Raw genomic sequence first — 18,572 nt, 5'->3', positions numbered from 1 at the left:
TACCATTTTGTTGTTCCATTTCTTTTTTGGGGTTTTTTCTTTTGGTGCTGTAATGTATGTAATGTGTGCAATAGAAGATCTGAAACTGAAAACAGTGTCTTTAATGCTACTCCAAGGAACCCCTGAACCTGGCAGTTGTGGTTGTAGAGTGGAAACTACCTTTTCTTTCCTGTTCATACACTCTTATCTCTTCTCACATTTAATAATTTTGAAGACAAACTTAATGCATGGACATAACACTGTTTATTGTTATTATTATTATTGTTATTATTTATTTTTTCCCACACTTTTTGTAATCAAATAACATGACATGCTCTAAGAGATTAAAATCTTTTTTTCTGGGATTGAATTTGAAGTTGGATTAGATAAGCTCCTTTTTTGTGTTTTAGGTGCAATCTTAATAGTGCCTGTAAAAGTATTTTCTGATGGAAGTTCATGTTCTTTCTCATAATATTCTTATCCAATTCATTTTCTAGCATTCATTTGATTTGGAAGATTGTTTTTTAACTGATTGATTTTAGATTGTTTTTTAATTGATTGATTTTAGATGATGACATTGGTGAAATTCATGAAGAAGAAGTGTCAACGGAGTCGATGCATCCCCCTCTACATTCATGATTTTAGGTGATTTATTTTTGTGTAAACTTTATTTTGAGTGGTGAGTTTGCACTTTTAGTTCATAATTTAAATTTGGTTGGTGTTTTGATTTTCTACTAGAGACATTATTGAAGAGCAAAATAGTGATGAAGGTATTTTCTAGTTTGTATAGAGTTTGATATTTATTTTTCAATTTCGTTATTTCTATATATAAAAAATGATAAAGGGATAGAAGAAGCCAATAACTTTTAATAGGTTTATTGAAAGAGTAAAAAAAAAGGATTTGGTGGCCCGTGGGCTGGCCCTATAAAGTAGGGCCAAGGCCCTATAGGGTCAAGCATATTGACACCACTAGTAAATTGGCTTAAAAGATTGGAGGCTTTGGAGGATGCCATTGAAAGCATTGAAATTATCTTGACAACTTATTTAGGAGATTTTTGAGAACCAAAGTCTCTCTTTTAAACATTATGACTCAATAGATCCTACTTACTCATTCTTATCTCTCTAAATCCTACAAAAGCATTCAAATTTTAAGGATTTTTTGAGGGTTAAAAATTTTGATCTCTTTGATTTGTGCATTTCCAATTAAGTTGGGTGTTGTTCATTTGCTGCATTTTTTATGCCTTCTGTGTTACTGTAGTTTTTTGTTCCTATTGAAAGTTCATGTTTGTGTGTGTGCTTAAAATAAGTAGGCAGTTTCTGGCTTAAGATGCGTATATACAGTAATATATAGCTAAAATCCCACATGTAGTTTTTTTTTTTCGGTTATTCTAATATTCTATATTAATTTTTAGAGTAAAGTAACTATTAGGTCCCTGAAAATTTTGACTTCGGACAAATTAGTCCTTAAAAAAAAAGTACCAATTTGATCCTCAAGGATAGCAAACGGTGGACACATGATGTCCTTCTATCAATTCATCAACTAAAATCTAACGGTGATGCTTATATATACTGTTAATTACTCTGGCATGTCTATCTATGAAAGATAGTCATGTAGATAACTTTTGGAGTGAAACTTCACTTATTTTGATAGAATTTGTGATAAATAGAGAACAGTTGATAAATGAAAACTCAAAAGATAAGTCCAAAACTACATAGTTTTTCTACTCATGTAATAGTAACAAGACATGCACCACTGTAAACCTTCATTGTACACATTGTACGCTTAGGTCATTGGCTCCCTATACTTTCTCTAACGAAATATATAGACAATTCAATTTCGTTTCGCATTATTTATTAACAGAAGGACATAGATGTCCACCGTTTGCTATCTTTGAGGACTTAATTGGTACTTTTTTTTCTTTTGGGATAAATTAGTCCAAAGTCAATATCTTCGAGGATCTAATTGTCACTTCACTCTAATTTTTAATAGTTGATTCATAGATGTGATTTCTGTTATTTTTATTGTTGTTTGATTAATGAATCTGATTAGAATATGACAGAGATTGAACTTGAAATGTTGAAATATTTTTGTTGTTAATTTTATTGTTGAATTGGTTTATGAATTGGGTTTGCTGACTATGAATATGCAGTGATTTTGTTGAATGTTGAATTGGTTTATGAATTGATTTTGCTGATTATGAATATGAAGTGGTTTTGTTCATTGTTGATTGTTGCTGCTGTAATGATGTTGAATTTTTTTAGATGCTCAGACTTTGAAATTACTCGCTTGGGACCCTAGCCAAGTTCTTGCACCTGTAGAATTTTCGGATTCTTTTTTTATTAAATTTTTTCTGCCTTCTTTACTGAATTAATCCCTACTCTCTATGTTAGCAGCAATGAGCGCAGCTGGTTCTGCTTGCAACAAGACCCAATTGACTTCAGTTCAGTTCAGTTCCGTTTTCTTGTTTCTACTCATTGCTTCAAAAGAACAAGTTCAACTTCAAAGATGAGAAATGATCACCTATCCTGTTGCTGTTACTGTTACACCATTTATGAATCGTTTCTCGAATTTCTCAATTCTTTCCTTCTGGAACTCCAATATAAGAGAAGCTGTGAATGGAGGCCATGCACAAAAAGCCCTACTTCTTTTCCGCCAAATGAAGCAAACTGGGGTTACACCCAACGGTTCTACCTTTCCTTTTGTTGCAAAAGCCTGTGCCAGAATTTCCTGTCTCTGGAACTCCCAAATGATCCATGCACATATTGCCAAATCCTGCTTTCAGTCCAATGTTTTTGTGCAAACCGCAATGGTTGATATGTACATGAAATGTGGTCATTTGGAAGATGCACACCATGTGTTTGTTGGAATGCCCACTAGGGATATTGCTTCTTGGAATGCAATGCTTGCAGGTTTTTCTCACAGGAGTTTTGTTGACAGGTTTTTCTGTCTACTGCGTGAGATGAGGTATAGTGGGATGCATCCTGATTCGGTCACTGTCTTGCTCTTGATTCAGTCTGTTTTGGAATTGAAAAACCCAAATTTTGTGAATGCAGTGCATTGTTTTGCGATTCGAATTGGAGTTCATATCGATGTTTCTGTGGCTAACACTTTGATTGCTGTGTATGCTAAATGTGGTGACTTGTGCTCAGCAGAGATAGTATTTGATGAAATTGGCAGTGATGTTAGGTCTGTTATCTCATGGAATTCTATGATTGCAGCATATGCGAATTTTGAAAAGTATGACAAGGCTGTTGACTGTTATACAGGGATGCTTGATTGTGGGCTTTTGCCTGATATTAGTACAATCCTCAATTTGCTTTCAGCATGTGTGCAACCCAAAGCACTATTTCAAGGTCTGCTAATTCATTCTCATGGGATTCAGTTAGGTTGTGATGCTGATTTGTGTGTGGTGAATACTCTTATTTCTATGTATTCCAAGTGTGGGGATGTTCATTCTGCAAGATTATTGTTTGATGGCATGTCTATCAGAACTTGTGTTTCATGGACTGTAATGATTAGTGGGTATGCGGAGAAAGGATATATGGATGAGGCGTTAACCTTGTTTAATACAATGGAAGCAACAGGTGAAAATCCAGATTTAGTTACTGTGCTTGCTTTGATTTCAGGTTGTGGTCAAACAGGATCTCTTGAACTTGGAAAATGGATTGATAATTACTCTATTAACAAAGGGTTGAAAGAAAATATTGTAGTTTGTAATGCACTAATTGACATGTATGCAAAGTGTGGAAGTCTAAACAATGCTAAGGAGCTTTTCTATTCTATGGCTAACAAAACTATCGTCACCTGGACAACCCTGATTACTGCTTGTGCTTTGAATGGAGATGTTAAGGATGCTTTGGACCTGTTTCTTGTGATGGTGCAGATGGGAATGAAACCAAACCACATAACATTTCTTGCTGTTCTCCAAGCTTGTGCTCATGGAGGTTTACTTGAAAGAGGATTGGAGTGCTTCAACATGATGACACAAAAGTATGGTATAAGACCCGGTATAGACCATTATTCATGTATGGTTGATCTCCTTGGTCGTAAAGGACAACTGAGAGAAGCTTTAGGAATTATTGAATGTATGCCGGTTGAACCTGATGCTGGCATATGGAGTGCATTGCTGTCTGCATGCAAACTACATGCTAAGATGGAGATGGGCAAATACGTCTCAGAGCGGCTATTTCAATTGGAGCCCAATGTGGCAGTTCCTTACGTGGAGTTGGCTAACATATATGCATCAGCTGGGATGTGGGATGGAGTTGCAGCTATAAGAAGAAAGATGAAATATCTTCAAGTGAGAAAATGTCCTGGACAAAGCATTATCCAAGTGAGTGGCAAAACTCATATCTTTACAGTTGAAGATAGACATCACCCTGAAACCTTGTATATATATGACATGCTAGATGGCTTGACTTCTCATTCTAGACAAGCCCAACTAACAAATTCATGTCTTAAAATAAGTAGGTAGTTTCTGGCTTAAAATGCGTGTATACAGTAATATATAATTATATAGCTAAAATCCCACATGAAAATGGTGAATGGGTGTTATGGAACCATGAATGTGATGTGCCTGGATATGGAAATAGAATGTGCTAGACCAAATTGTGGGACAGCTTTATGTGAGTGGCAGGAGTTGGAACTCGGATCCTGCGAGTTCTATGTTGGCAAAAATTGCTTAACAAATCGGAGGGTCCGATTTGGCAGGGGCTGAAATTTGAATTTCACAGCATGCAAATCGGACGGTGCGTTTTGTATATATATATATATATGAATTTTTGTATGAATTCGTATTCTTAGCTACAACTTGGACCGTCCGACAAGCTATGAAGAACTCGCATGGTTCGATTTGTGGTGTTCTGACACCACACACAGGTCAAGCACCTCTCTTCTCCATAACCGCGTCCAACCCAACCTTTGCCTCCATATTGAAATTAAAAAGCGGCGCAAGAACACTAGTGCATCATTGAAAAAGCTGGTGAAAAGATTAATTTAACTCTTATCAGATGTATTTTTACTCCAAAATTGGTAATAATCGGACCACAAACATCACCACTCAAGCACCATAGTTTCTGAATAGAGCTCCTCTATTCACCCAAAAATAGTCATGAACCACTTTTTTAGCAACATGCATCCTCCTTTTTTACTACTACTAAATGGTATTATTTGGAAGTTTCCTGAATATATGAGCAATTGATGGATGCAAAGGTGGAAGATTCAGGGTCAAAATTAGGCATTAGAGCACGGGTGTTACCTGAAAACTTTTTGTGTTATATGATGAGTGTAATAATATTTATATTTAATAATGCATCATCCCCCATTCTTCTCGTGAAGTTCAGAATCAGATACACTGCTTCTCATTACATAATTTGATTCATACATTTCGATCCCGCATCAATTATCAAACAGAGGAAACAACACGAAAAAGGGATTGTGACACATGAAAAATCTGCCACGTCACGCAACTCACTCTCCCTTTACCTCTCAACTCTCCACTTCTCTACCAACAAATCAGCGGTAAATAAATGAATCTACGAAACGAAACACACAAAAAAAGAAAGAAAAAAACAGAAAACAAAAAAAGAAAACTAAAGTAACTAATTAGCGCGTCTGTGAAACGACGTCGTTTAGTGAGCTGCCCCGAGATTTGGGAGCACTATAAGAAGCGCAGTCATCGTCTCGATTCATTTGCTGATTTTGCATGCTATGCTCTCATCTTTCCTTCTTACTTATCTCTCAGCTTTGTAAGGCAGGGTTTTCGATTCTCAACTTGAAGTTTCAAAAAAACTCTTAATTTAGCAACCATTCTCCTTTCCCTAGCTGGTAATTAATGCTCTTGTTTTTGCACCTTTCATTCGAATTCCAATTGAAATGATTCACATACTTTCGTGCATGATTGAATACTTCATTTTGATTTTCCTTCGACATTTCCTTCATTTTGATTGAATACTTCTCTTGTTATTGCTTCAGAATTATAATTGCTTATATTGACTCAGCTACATTCGATTGCGTTCGAGATCAGAATTGATTCTCTCCTATAGTTAGCTCAGTATTAAATTGATTTTCTACAGATTCTTAGGTTTCATGACCAGAACAGAGAAAATAAAAGGGCAAAAAGAGTATTCTTTTTATTCCATTCGCAATTTCACTTTTTTCTTTCTTTTTTTATAAAAAAACTAACTTCATTAACAATTATTGTTTATTGCATTGTGTAGCAAACTTTTGGCTATTGAAAATGCCTGCTAGTGCTGGGAACTCAAACACCTATGATAGAGAAGGGGAACCGTTTGTTGAAGTTGATCCAACTGGCCGGTTCGGCCGTTACGAAGATCTGCTTGGTTATGGCGCCGTGAAGAAGGTTTATAGGGCCTTTGATCAAGAAGAAGGCATTGAGGTTGCTTGGAATCAAGTTCGACTGCGGAATTTCAGTGACGATCTTGTTTTGATAAACAGGCTTCACTCTGAGGTTGAGTTGCTTAGAAACTTGAGCAACAAGTATATCATTGTTTGTTATAGTGTTTGGAAAGACAATGATCGCCAGAACATCAATTTCATCACTGAGGTTTGCACTTCTGGCAATTTGAGGGAATACCGGAAGAAGCACCGCCATGTTTCCATTAAGGCGTTGAAGAAGTGGTCGAAACAAGTCCTTGAAGGGCTGGAGTATCTTCATACTCATGATCCCTGCATTATACACAGAGATCTCAATTGTAGCAACATCTTTGTCAATGGGAACATTGGACAGGTAAACAGCACACTTGCTAGTTTGAATTGTGGTAAACTCCCCCTACTTTAACATTGGCATATTTATTGTGATGAAGTTGATGAAGAGAAGAGGAGAGGCCAAATAAAAGCATTACCAATCATCTTTTGTTTCTAGATAGAGCATTAATAACTTAGATTTATCACAATCTGCTAGCAATGCTTGTTTTAGACTTTTTAGCTCATTATGATTAGATAATTGTTGTAACTTTAGAATGCTTTAATTATGCTCCTAAATAATATGACATGATTAGTCATCATCTCTGAATAGACAAGTAGGAAATGGATTCTCTCAATTTTTTTGTGAAGTGTGATCTCTTGCCATATACTCTTTAAGTGGGACCAAGAGAAAACATGTAAGAGAAGATGTTGAATGATGAGAGATTATACTTTACAAAAAAATTTGAGAGAAAAAAATTGAGAGGATCCATTTCCGACAAGTAGACCTTACCATTAAAAATCACTATGATTTTTATAAAGAAATTCTTGTTACAACCTTTTGAAACATAACAAATAACAATGTCATTATTATTATTATTTGTTTTCATATTTAGTTGGTTTTATGTGCCTGGTTATTGTGCCAAACTAAATTCTAAAACAATTTTGCTCTTGTGGCTTTCTATAGGTGAAAATTGGTGATCTAGGATTGGCGGCGATAGTGGGGCGGAGCCATGCAGCGCATTCAATTTTAGGGACACCAGAGTATATGGCACCGGAGCTGTATGAGGAAGATTACACTGAGATGGTGGACATATACTCTTTTGGGCTGTGTGTACTTGAGATGGTTACAATGGAGATACCCTATTGTGAATGTGACAGTGTAGCCAAGATTTACAAAAAGGTTACAATGGGAATTAAGCCTCAATCCTTGAACAAAGTCACAGACCCAGAGATGAAGGCATTCATTGAAAAGTGCATAGCACAGCCAAGGGCAAGGCCTTCAGCCACTGATCTCCTTAAGGACCCTTTCTTTTCTGAACTCAACAATGATGAAGAATAATATACCTATTAACTTTTTTTTATTGTTTTTCTCTTTTCCTTCAACTCTTTGCTTCCAAGTGTAATTGCACCTAAGACTAATTGTTATAGCACATGCATTTTCCAATCCAGTTTCACTATACCATTGATGTACTTGTGACTTCAATAGTAGAACGAGACTGAACTAGAGAGTAGAGACAATAATGTTGAAATGAAACTCAACATGATATCCCTTACCCTTCTAATCAAGAAGCATCCCATGCTTACATTTTATTATTTATAATTCATTTTTCATTGTATTTATACACAAGTGTTAATATGTAATTACATATTAGGTGTATATCAAAATCAGCTACCAAAATTAGTCACTAGTATAAAATACATATTGAAATATAATTACACATTGAAAATGAATTAAATAGCAGATGTATTTATACACAAATATATTAGTAGGTTAATTTTAGTGTACAAATAGCATTTTTGTAGATATATTATTAGTGATCTTTTGCCTAAAACATAAATGAACAAATAGACATGCGTTTGCATTCTTGCTAAAACATATTGCTTTGTATGTTTCTAATCGATTGATGATTGGCTAAATATAATTTTTGTCTAATTGTGTTTTTATTTCATGGTATATCCAAGCAAAAAAAGCGTTTATATTTCATTGTATATCCAAACAAAAAAGAGGAGCTCTCATATGGTCTGAACCAAAACAAATGTTTGATTTGTTTGTAATTATGAAATGCAAATTTAAAAAGTTATGCTGTAAATTTAAGCTGTTTTATCATGTTATTAATCATAAAAATTCGTCATACATATTTACAAATTTTGGGAGAAATAAACAAAGAAAATGTTCTCATTTAAGTATTGACAAAAATAATTTTAAAATATCAACACAGCAAAAATTATTCCGAAAATTAAAACGTGACAAAAAAAAAAAAAAAACGAACATATCAAAATGAGTTTTACATGTAACTCATGTTATGAAATTTTGCTAATTGTTTAAAGAGCTTGTCAGCTTGTTGTGATAAACATCATCAACTTATATAACTGAGTTTTCAAGAGTGTATACAATGAAAAATCTTAGATTAGAAAAACATTTAATTTATCTTATGAGATTAGAAAATACTGAACTTATAATATAAACAAGAAAAAATTATATGAAAACAAAAGTTTTCAATAAGTAGTTTTTTTTTTTTTTTCCAAAATGTTTGGAGGCCAAAGATAGTCATAATTTATTTCTTTTGCCTTTGGTTTGTAACTTTGTATTCATTCATTATCGTTAGAATAAATTCATAATATTAAATATAATAAATATGTAATTATAAATTTTTTCTAGTATGTTGTAAGTTTGTTTTTCATATGCGAGAGAAAATTCTTATTTTCAAGTAGTTCAACATATTAAACAAGTTTCTACTGTATAGCCAAAATAATACCTCCTTTTGCCAACAAACTATAACTTAAATGATATAGTCTCCTCATACTTATTTAGAAGTCACGAATTCGAATCTTACTCCTAACTTAAAAAAAAAAAATGATGCCTCCTTTTGAGATCAGAAATAGAATATCTCTGCTTCTGAGATCTTGTTTAGAGATGCAATAACTCAGTTGTGGAGCCAAAGTAAGTTGGAAATTTCGTGTTGATGAGAGCAGATTAAGGTCTTAATTGTCGAAAATGTTTGTAGTGGGCTTTCTATTAATGGTCGAATTATGTTTATACATATATTATAATTGGAATTGAGTTAAAATTGTTTAATTATTTAAACATTTACCTTTTAATCCCACGGGAACTTTGTTGAATACTTTAATGTAAATCTGTTTGAAAAATCGGTGGGTCATGGTTTAAAAGAAAAGAAAGTAAATAATGGTAATATTTTTATTCTTGTTCCTTGATACTTTGTTACTTGCTAAATGGTAATACTTATCTAAGGCAAAGAGTCAACAATGGACACCCTAATATTATGCTCTAATATGTGTATATAGAATTGTAGATGTGCATATGTATATATGTTTATCCCCTTTATTAGTCGTTGCTTGAATTCTAAGAATAGAAAGCTATATAATATAGGAAACATTTCAAGTGCACCGGAGAGTATCGGTGCACCAGTTATTTTAATCGTTGATTTCAATTAATATATATTATATATATTTTTTATAATTCAGATTAACGGTTAAAACAACTGGTGCACCGGTACTCCCGGTACACTTAAAATGTTTCCTATAATATAATCCTGTAGGAATTTGGCTCCGGAGCCAAATCCAATATGTAGCATCTATTTCCAAGCTTACCAACTTTTTTATAATTTTATGTATGACTTAATTATAATAAAAAAACAAAGCCATTAGAGGATTAGAAAAAAGAAAAGCGTATATGTACATGCATGATATATGTGTGTTCTAGTTTCATAAATTTCTCTATATATAGACAAATGCAATTTTTTTTTTTTTGAAAAATGCAAATATACTGATTAAACGATATATGATACATAATATAATATAAATATAATACAGATAAAAAATGTGTTTATTTAAACATATTTTGATATTTTTTTATTTATCCAACAACCAAATATAACAGCTAATGAACTATAACTCAAATAACAGTTTTTTTTATCTTTGGTTAAAAAAAAATAACCACCAAATACAATTTAAAAGAAGAAGGAAAAAAGTCGAAAATTTTATTGAAAAAAATTGTTCATCTAATATTGTTGAATTGAGAGAGATAAAATTTTATAATTTTTTATTTATTGAAAAATAAAGAAAATAAAAAAGATAATTTTTTTGTTAGTATTTATTTTTGTAAGACACTTTAGTTTTTCATAGTAGGTAAAAACTCAGATAAAGTCGACTTCACGTGAAGTTGATACCTGAGAGTCGTTAGATGAAAATTTAGTCAAATCAGTCAAATCATTTAACGGCTCTCAAGTATCAACTTCACGTGAAGTCGACTGCACCTGAGTTTCCACCTTCATAGTATCTTTCAATTTGCCAACTCAAGGATTAATTGGTCATAGATCGGAATTTTATTTAAGGGTTTGTTGGTGGTCAATGTGTTGATACATGCATGTATAAGACAAAATTTAAATTTTTAATATTTACTTAAGTGGATTAATAAGTTAACTACTACACTAACCGATCTCGGTTTTTTTTTGGTTTAAGACACTTAGCAAGGAAAGCGGAAAAGTAAATATTGGGATTGATAGTTGGTGCTGGTTGAAAGCAAGCACAACCCAATAACCAAAGCAACCCCCCCAAAATTTGAGTAGCCGTGCCGTCTTGGGCGTTACCATTTGCTAAAAAAAAAAAAAAAAAGATGCCACAAAACTTCACATGCACTTCATGTTTCCTCTCTTTACCCTATTTTAATCCCCTACCATTTCCTTCTATTGTTTATTTATTACCATGCAATGCATTCCCTATTTCCCAATACACATTTCCTCTTTTTATTTTATTCTATGAAAAATCTAGATCAAATCAAGCGTAACGTCTACTGTAAACTGCTTCTTTGGTCTCTTCATTTTCCCCAAATGCCTCATCAACCATGCATTATGCACTTCACATTCACACATTCAAATTTCAAGATTTGAGCCATAGCTCCAATTTATATCGGTTAAATATTTCAATGCAAGTAATCAACTTGGTTGGTGGAACAATTAGCTCACTTGTCTTTTTAATAAAATGTTAAAAATTCGAATCAAATCGACAATAAATTTTTAAATAGAACTCTCATCTACTGTAAATTAAATATTAATATAAGAGTATCAATATTTTAATTATTATTATTCTCGCATAAAGATATTTGAGTTAATATTCAATTTGGCCTCTGAAATTACACGCGAGTCTTAATTTAGTCCCCGAAATTTTAATTGCCTCTATTTAGTTTCCAAATTTTGTGAACATAACTCATGTTAGTCCTTGAAACAATTTTCAACGTACAAACCTTAACAAAACACCGTCGTGACAGCCGGATGCCACCTAAACTTTGTAAAATGATGTTATTTTGGTTTTGGCAATCAAATAACCTAAAAACAACATCCTAAATGGTGTTTATTAAAATTTTACCTAACAAAATAAGTAATACGATGTCGTTTTTGAGCTATTTAAATATCAAAACCAAAACTGCATCATTTTACAAGTTTTAACGTGACATATAATAGTCTACAACAGCGCTCTATTAATGTTTTTATACTAAAAATGGTCTCAGGGACTAATATGAGCCACGTTTATAAACTTCGGGGACTAAATAGAGGCAATTAAAACCTCAGAGACTAAATTGAGACTCACGTGTAAATTCAGGATCAAATTAAGTATTACTATTATCTCAAGATATTTTAAGTAGACATCGATTATACATATTTTGAAAACAAGTATTAAATATTAAATATGATTCAAATTACATACAAATTTTCTTGTTCTTAAACGTTAGAAATAGTATTATCATGTGCATCATAGAAATTAGAAAATGTGAAGAAATGGGATTTTTATATATACGTGAAGAAACTGTGTTAGGGTGCATGAGAATTGTATATTGTATTCTATTGGCTGAAACCTGAAACCGCCAAGTTGTATGGCAAAGAATTCAACTTCCCAACATTCAAGAAACGTTATTGAAGCCTTAAAACTTGGAGTTCGAGTTTCACTCGTGTGCATGTTGACTTTGACTAAACCAAGGATGAATATACACCAATGTGTTTTGGGGACAAACCTCACCAAATTCAACTTCTTCCAATGCTCCTACTTTCTGCTCTATATACTCCTACAATAATTCAGATTATTCACTTCAGTGACTCAACATTCACATTGATTCTAAGCATGGAAATTGCAAGTTCAAAAGATTGCTCCTCATCAGTGGCTTCTAGTCCTTACTCTTCACCCAACATTGGTGCCTTGCTCAAGATCAAGGTCATTACATGGTGAGAATATGGACCATTCAGTGTTCTTCTATTTCTCTTCTTCTGTAATCAAATCTGTATTTTTGTCCTGAATTGTGAACCTTTTTGTCTTAGGAGCCAAGAAACTGGTTTACCTGTCTCTGTCCGAGTTTGGGTCAAAGATAAGATGTTCAACCTACACAAGGTAAGATCAAAGAATGTTCAACAAAGTTTGTTATTCTTAGTTTAAATGTTATGTTATGTTTTGAAATGGCTGCAGTTTCCTCTGGCTTCAAAGAGTGGATACTTAAAGAGAAGGCTAAAGGATACACATGAGGTTGAGCTGCCAGAGAATTTTCCTGGAGGGCCAGAAACCTTTGAGATGATTGCATTGTTCATTTATGGAACCTCAACACTGATTGACCCTTTTAATGTGGCGGCTCTGCGCTGCGCAGCTGAGTTTCTTGAGATGACTGAGGACTATTGTACAGGAAACCTCTGTGAGAGGTTGGATCTATATCTGAATCAAGTTGTGCTGCAAAGTTGGGATGACACACTGATTTCACTCCAAAGGTGCCAGATTCTGCTTCCTTGGTCTGAAGATCTGCTTATAGTGAGTCGCTGCATCGAGGCTCTGGCCTTTATGGCATGCATGGAGATTCTTGACCCTGAAAGAAGGCGCGACACGCCAGTTGTCACTTTGGATGAATTGGCCTCACAATCCTGGAGCTGTGAGATTGTGAGCCAACAAGATCTATGGATGAAGGATCTGATTGCATTGCCTTTTGATTTCTTCAAAAGGGTCATTGGATCTTTGAGGAGACAAGGGATGAAGGAGAAGTATGTGAGTCCAATCCTTGTTTTCTATGCAAATAAATGGTTGCTATCTAACAAGTCACTTCCATTTTCTGGTGAGAAAAGTAGTGATGATAATGACATTAACAGAACTTCAATGATTCTACAAGGCATCATTGATCTTCTTCCAATGGGGGATAAAGCTAGCAAAGTGATTCCAGTTGGTTTCTATTTTGCTTTGCTTTCAAGATCTCTTGAATATGGTTTGAGGAATGGAAGTAAGGCAAAGTTGCAATCACAGATTACAGCATTGTTGCACTTTGCACAAGTTGAGGATTTTCTTGTTCCTGAAAGTGGAACAACAGCAATGTCCTCTAGTATTGAGTTGGCAACAATGGAAAACATGGTTTCAGCATATGTAGCAGCATCTAACTCACACATGAACCGTCCTCCAGATGCTAGAAATTTCGCAGTTGCAGAACTTTGGGATGCATATCTGTCTAATGTAGCTCCAGATCCTGAAATGGATCCTAAGAGATTCATGGAACTCATTGAAAGGGTGCCACCTTCTTATAGACAGAACCATTACCAACTCTATAGAGCAATCAACACCTTTCTCAAGGTATGCAAAACTAACTTGTTGTATGCAACTTCTTTTAGCTAAGTAACTTGTTGGATTGGTTTTAACAATGATTACTCACTCACATTGTTTTTCTTCATATAGACGCATCCGGATACATCCCAAGATGATAAGGGATTGGTGTGCAAGTACCTTGATTGCCAGAGGCTATCACAAGAGGCATGCATTGAAGCAGTTCAGAATGAACTGATGCCGCTTCGCCTAATTGTGCAAGCTCTATTTGTTCAGCAACTCAACACACACAGAGCCTTCAAAGAATGTTCAGATTCGTTCCGGTATGCGCAGTGTGGAGACTTATCTGGAAGCCTATCAAGCCAGAATCTTGTGGAAAGCCCTTACACAGATGGACCAGAATTGCATAGCAGCAGGCCTTTGAGCATTGTGATGAGGAATTTCAAGTTCTCAACTGCTGAATATGAGTCCACAAGCTTCAGGATTCAGAACCTTGAACAAGAACTCATGTCATTGAAGAGAAGCCTTCAGCTGCACAACATTGTAACAACAAAGAAAGCAGAAGAAACATCACAGAAGCTGAAGCCATGTGGGTTGGAAACAAGATCATTCAGCAAAAAAAGGAACCATATTGGACAAGCAACTAGTTGCATCGGTTCCTTAAACTTTGCTTCACAGAGAAGGTATGCTAGCCGGTTGCTGAAGCTATTTCGCCGCATAACTTTGTTTGGAACTCGGAAGCTCAAGAAAAAACCAGGGAATTCCTAATCAATCTACTTAGAACATAGTTACCTGCAACTCAATATATTCCATTACAGAATGTAAAATATTTTATGTAAAAAGTATACTTATGACTTTCTGGTATGCAGATGAATTTACATGGCAATTAGTGAAAAATTCATGTAACTATGGAACTAATATTATTGTTAGTGTTGCAAGTGTGAGGAGTGTTGAAGTTAGTCTCACATCAAAGAAAGCAAGGAAGAGTGAGGAGTTTATAAGATGAGAGACACGTTAATTTGATATCTTAAGATTTTGAGTTGAATGTGTTAACTTCTCTCTGAAATTCAAGAACTCTCCAATATGAAACAGTGCATCACTACATCACCCAACTCTATCCAAAGTGTTTCTTTGAATAAGCATTTACTTTTTCTATTATTTATTGGACCTTAAGCATTTTCTTTTGTATTATTTGTTATGAAAAGCAAATTTGATACTGTCCTTAAGTTGCAGCATGTATACCGTAGATTTTAGTCAGTAGTTGTTAAGAGCATATTATATAACCTTTTCAATGAATTATTCCTTTTTCGGTTTTTCCAACTTGGTCCACGATTGGCATAAAAAACACCAACTCACATTCCACATGCAACTTTTTTTTTCCCCCTTTATGCTTAATGCTTCTGCGACCTGCTAAAATTGGGCCTTATTATCAATCATAATCTCAAATTACGGAAACCAAAAATTATTATAAAAAATGAGTCATGACATGTAATTTAGCCGCTATGAAATGAAACGAATATCATCCATCATTCACAATGCAAGCTAAGGAAGTCAACGGCACTTTCTTTTTTTTTTTCCCTTATAAGCATCATCGACGTATATATTATTCTCAGATTTATTCACAAGATAAACAAATCCAAAATTTATGACACTTCAACTAATTAAAGTTGAGTCTAGTAAAGTCTGTCTAGCCTTGTATATTTTTACCTTTTTGGCTATACCCTTGATTATATTTAGAACATGAACATCATACCCTTTTCTCCAATTTACGTTGATAAGTACATGGGAATGTTTTTGAAGAAGTGTAATAAACTAGAGCATAAACAATAACCATAACCAAAAGACAATAGTATAAATTATAAGGAATTTAGATCTCTAAACTGAAGAAATTGAAAAGGTGATAAAATGAGAAGTTAATAATCATTAATTTTGTAATTTTTATGAAATATGCACCTCATTATTTTAATTTAACAGTATTTAACTCCTCATTTTATCACTTTATCAAATTTTTAGCTTTAGAAGATCTTATCCAATTATAAGTTATAAACATGTAAAATATGATGTTCATTTAATTACAATTGAGAAGGGTTAGCTAATATAAATATATAATAGATGATTAATTGTGAACCATTAAATTATACACATCTGGTTAAAGATTAAAATTAAAATAAAGTTATACCAATTTAGATTTTTTTTTTCACTTTATTATATGCAATCACTTATATCACTTAGCAACATTTCTTCTTAGAACTCTAAAAGAGTGAATATTAATATTATCATATTTATTATGCGTTTTTGCAAGAAGATGAAAATGAAAAAGAGGTTTTTTTTTTCATCTATACATGTGACACAAGATAATGCCCCTCCCATCCATTGGTCAACTCAAAAGTCACTATATATGTCAATATCTGCCATCTTTTTGGGCTAGTTTCTCACACTATATCTAACTTTGTATACATATGTGTATCAATCTTATCTACCTCCTCCATTAATTAATTAGGAGTAACAAACAGCACTAATGTTTTAGCAGAGTTTTTTCTTTAATCCTACACTATCTATTCCAATATCTATCTTTTCCTATAGTTGTCCACATCTCCTCTATAACATAGGGTTAAGCTTTATGTATATGTAACTGCTCTGTGGAGATCGTTTTAGGAAAATAGATTCTCTCAATTGTTAAAAAAAAATTGAGAGTGTAAAGTATGATTTATAATCTTTATTGCTCTCTCTCATATTTATTTTTTGTCTCACTTATAAAATTAACGGTATGAGATCACATTTTACTCTCTCAATTGTTAAAAAAAAATTGAAAGGATCTATCTTCACCATTTCAAAGGTTGAAGATCAATCCAAATATCATATATTGCACAAATGATTGCAAATATAATTCATCAAAAGCAGTTGTTTCTTTATATATAGTTGGCATGAATTATTTATTATATAACTTTTTAAGCTTTAAATGAGATTTTATAAGAAAATAAATGTGTATGATTTTTATCTAATAACAGAAGAAATAAAATATTCATGAAATGATCGATGTTTCCAAAACATGACCATTATACCGGCCTCAACCAACTTAACACTCATAAAATATATATGCAATATACAAATACTATGAACACTCAAAACCATAAGCTACTCACTCATCAGAAATAGACCTTTGTTGTTTCACTTTTGCATTATTCATCCTTTATAATCCTTCATAAATATTACCTTTAGGAAAAGGAAAGGATTATCAAATATATATCATCAGAGATACAGTAATAATGTTAAAATCACAAACTCTTCTCATGCTTGGGACTAATATTGTTTTATGAATTTCAGTGCTCAACAATGGTTACTCTGCTAACGAATCTGAATTATGTTCCACTTTCAATGGATGTTTTTTTATGTGTCTTGGGCTTGGTCTTATGTTATCTTTAATTAAGAGTTGTCATTGTTGACTTGTAATAGACTCTTAATTTTGTAATCTCTAAAATTAAGAGGAGAGAAGATTGCCCTACGCACTATATATTTGGCACATTTTACGTTGTCCCACTGAATATTAGTAAGGCTTAAATGGTATAATTTGAGTTGTATTAAGTAAACATTAGTCAAATAGTTCAAATGTGTAAAGAAATTACACTTGTTATTATTTTTTAAATTAACAATAAAACAAGCCGATTATTAAGTACTTCTTTATTAAGTGGTATTGTTTTGCTTTGAGAATTCAATGCTACCTTATTTGTTGAGACGTTTTCATTTTTAATATAGCAATATCATTTTTTTTATTTTATTTACAACGGTGAGTGTTTGATGATTTTATATTAAATTATTAATCGATATAAATTATCTTAAAAAATATTGTTATACATATATTAACTATTATAATTCACTTCATTAATGAATAAATGATTTACATTAATATAAATATAAATATGCAACAGATATTTCGAAAAAGGAAAATTCATTTTCATTAATATATATATATATAGACCAAACATGTTCATAATTTATTTTTAAAAATATTGAAATCAAATCTTAACAATTATAATACTGAACAAGCGTCACCAAAAATAATACTGAACAAACATATATTTTATAATATTCATTATGATATTTCAAAAAATACATATTTTTAACTTTAAAATAAGATTTTGATTTTGATACATGATGAATATAAAAAAAATTATGCATTCATAGATTTGTAGGAAAAAAACAAATAAAAAAGAGTGAAATATATGATTGCATAAATATTTTTATAAAAATACAATTTACATATTAAAATCAGCTACTAAAATTAATCATTATATATTTATGTACGAATATATGTGTAGTTTGACTTATTTTTAATTTATATTTTATATTTTAATATATATTTTATATTAATAACTAATTTTAATAGTTAATTCTATTATTTTAATATACACTTAACATGATTAATATTTTTATAGTCATCAAAATTAAAGTTCCAAAACAAATGCCTACTATAAATTAGGAAATCACTTACATATGAGCTTAATTATTATGCTGAGGTCAAAATAATTAATTTAACAATTTTTATTTATATACTAACAATATAAAATTAAAGGTGTGTATAATTTTTTTT

At 32.5% G+C, this 18,572-nt stretch overlaps 3 protein-coding genes across 6 annotated transcripts; all 3 read left to right on the top strand.

The window, feature by feature from the left end:
- The first annotated feature begins 565 nt into the window (after positions 1–565).
- Positions 566–4,540, top strand: LOC107610010 (pentatricopeptide repeat-containing protein At4g19191, mitochondrial-like). The gene is made up of 2 exons (XM_088494189.1): positions 566–624; positions 2,374–4,540. Exon 2 carries the CDS (start codon positions 2,493–2,495, stop codon positions 4,452–4,454), a length of 1,962 nt encoding a protein of 653 aa, XP_088350315.1. The 5' UTR covers positions 566–624; positions 2,374–2,492; the 3' UTR covers positions 4,455–4,540.
- A 962-nt stretch (positions 4,541–5,502) lies between these two features.
- Positions 5,503–8,026, top strand: LOC107609783 (putative serine/threonine-protein kinase WNK11). Of its 4 annotated transcripts, none has more exons than XM_016311810.3 (4): positions 5,503–5,806; positions 6,055–6,102; positions 6,199–6,728; positions 7,371–8,026. In XM_016311810.3, the coding sequence occupies exons 3-4, from the start codon at positions 6,219–6,221 to the stop codon at positions 7,743–7,745; spliced, it is 885 nt and encodes a 294-aa protein (XP_016167296.1). In that variant the 5' UTR covers positions 5,503–5,806; positions 6,055–6,102; positions 6,199–6,218; the 3' UTR covers positions 7,746–8,026. The 4 variants fall into 4 exon arrangements, with proteins under 4 accessions (XP_016167296.1, XP_016167294.1, XP_088350316.1 ...); XM_016311808.3 differs by having other exon boundaries at positions 5,954–6,102; XM_088494190.1 differs by having other exon boundaries at positions 5,504–5,806; positions 5,954–6,728.
- Positions 8,027–12,307: 4,281 nt separating this feature from the next.
- LOC107608800 (Phototropic-responsive NPH3 family protein) lies at positions 12,308–14,908 on the top strand. Its single transcript, XM_016310532.3, has 4 exons — positions 12,308–12,639; positions 12,733–12,802; positions 12,878–14,014; positions 14,117–14,908. Exons 1-4 carry the CDS (start codon positions 12,413–12,415, stop codon positions 14,750–14,752), a joined length of 2,070 nt encoding a protein of 689 aa, XP_016166018.2. The 5' UTR covers positions 12,308–12,412; the 3' UTR covers positions 14,753–14,908.
- The last annotated feature ends 3,664 nt before the right edge of the window (positions 14,909–18,572 follow it).

Source organism: Arachis ipaensis, chromosome B7, assembly GCF_059453495.1.
Source record: "Arachis ipaensis isolate K30076 ecotype BB chromosome B7, ASM5945349v1, whole genome shotgun sequence".
NCBI classification, from domain to species: domain Eukaryota; kingdom Viridiplantae; phylum Streptophyta; class Magnoliopsida; order Fabales; family Fabaceae; genus Arachis; species Arachis ipaensis.
This window is presented reverse-complemented; position numbering and strand designations above follow the sequence as displayed.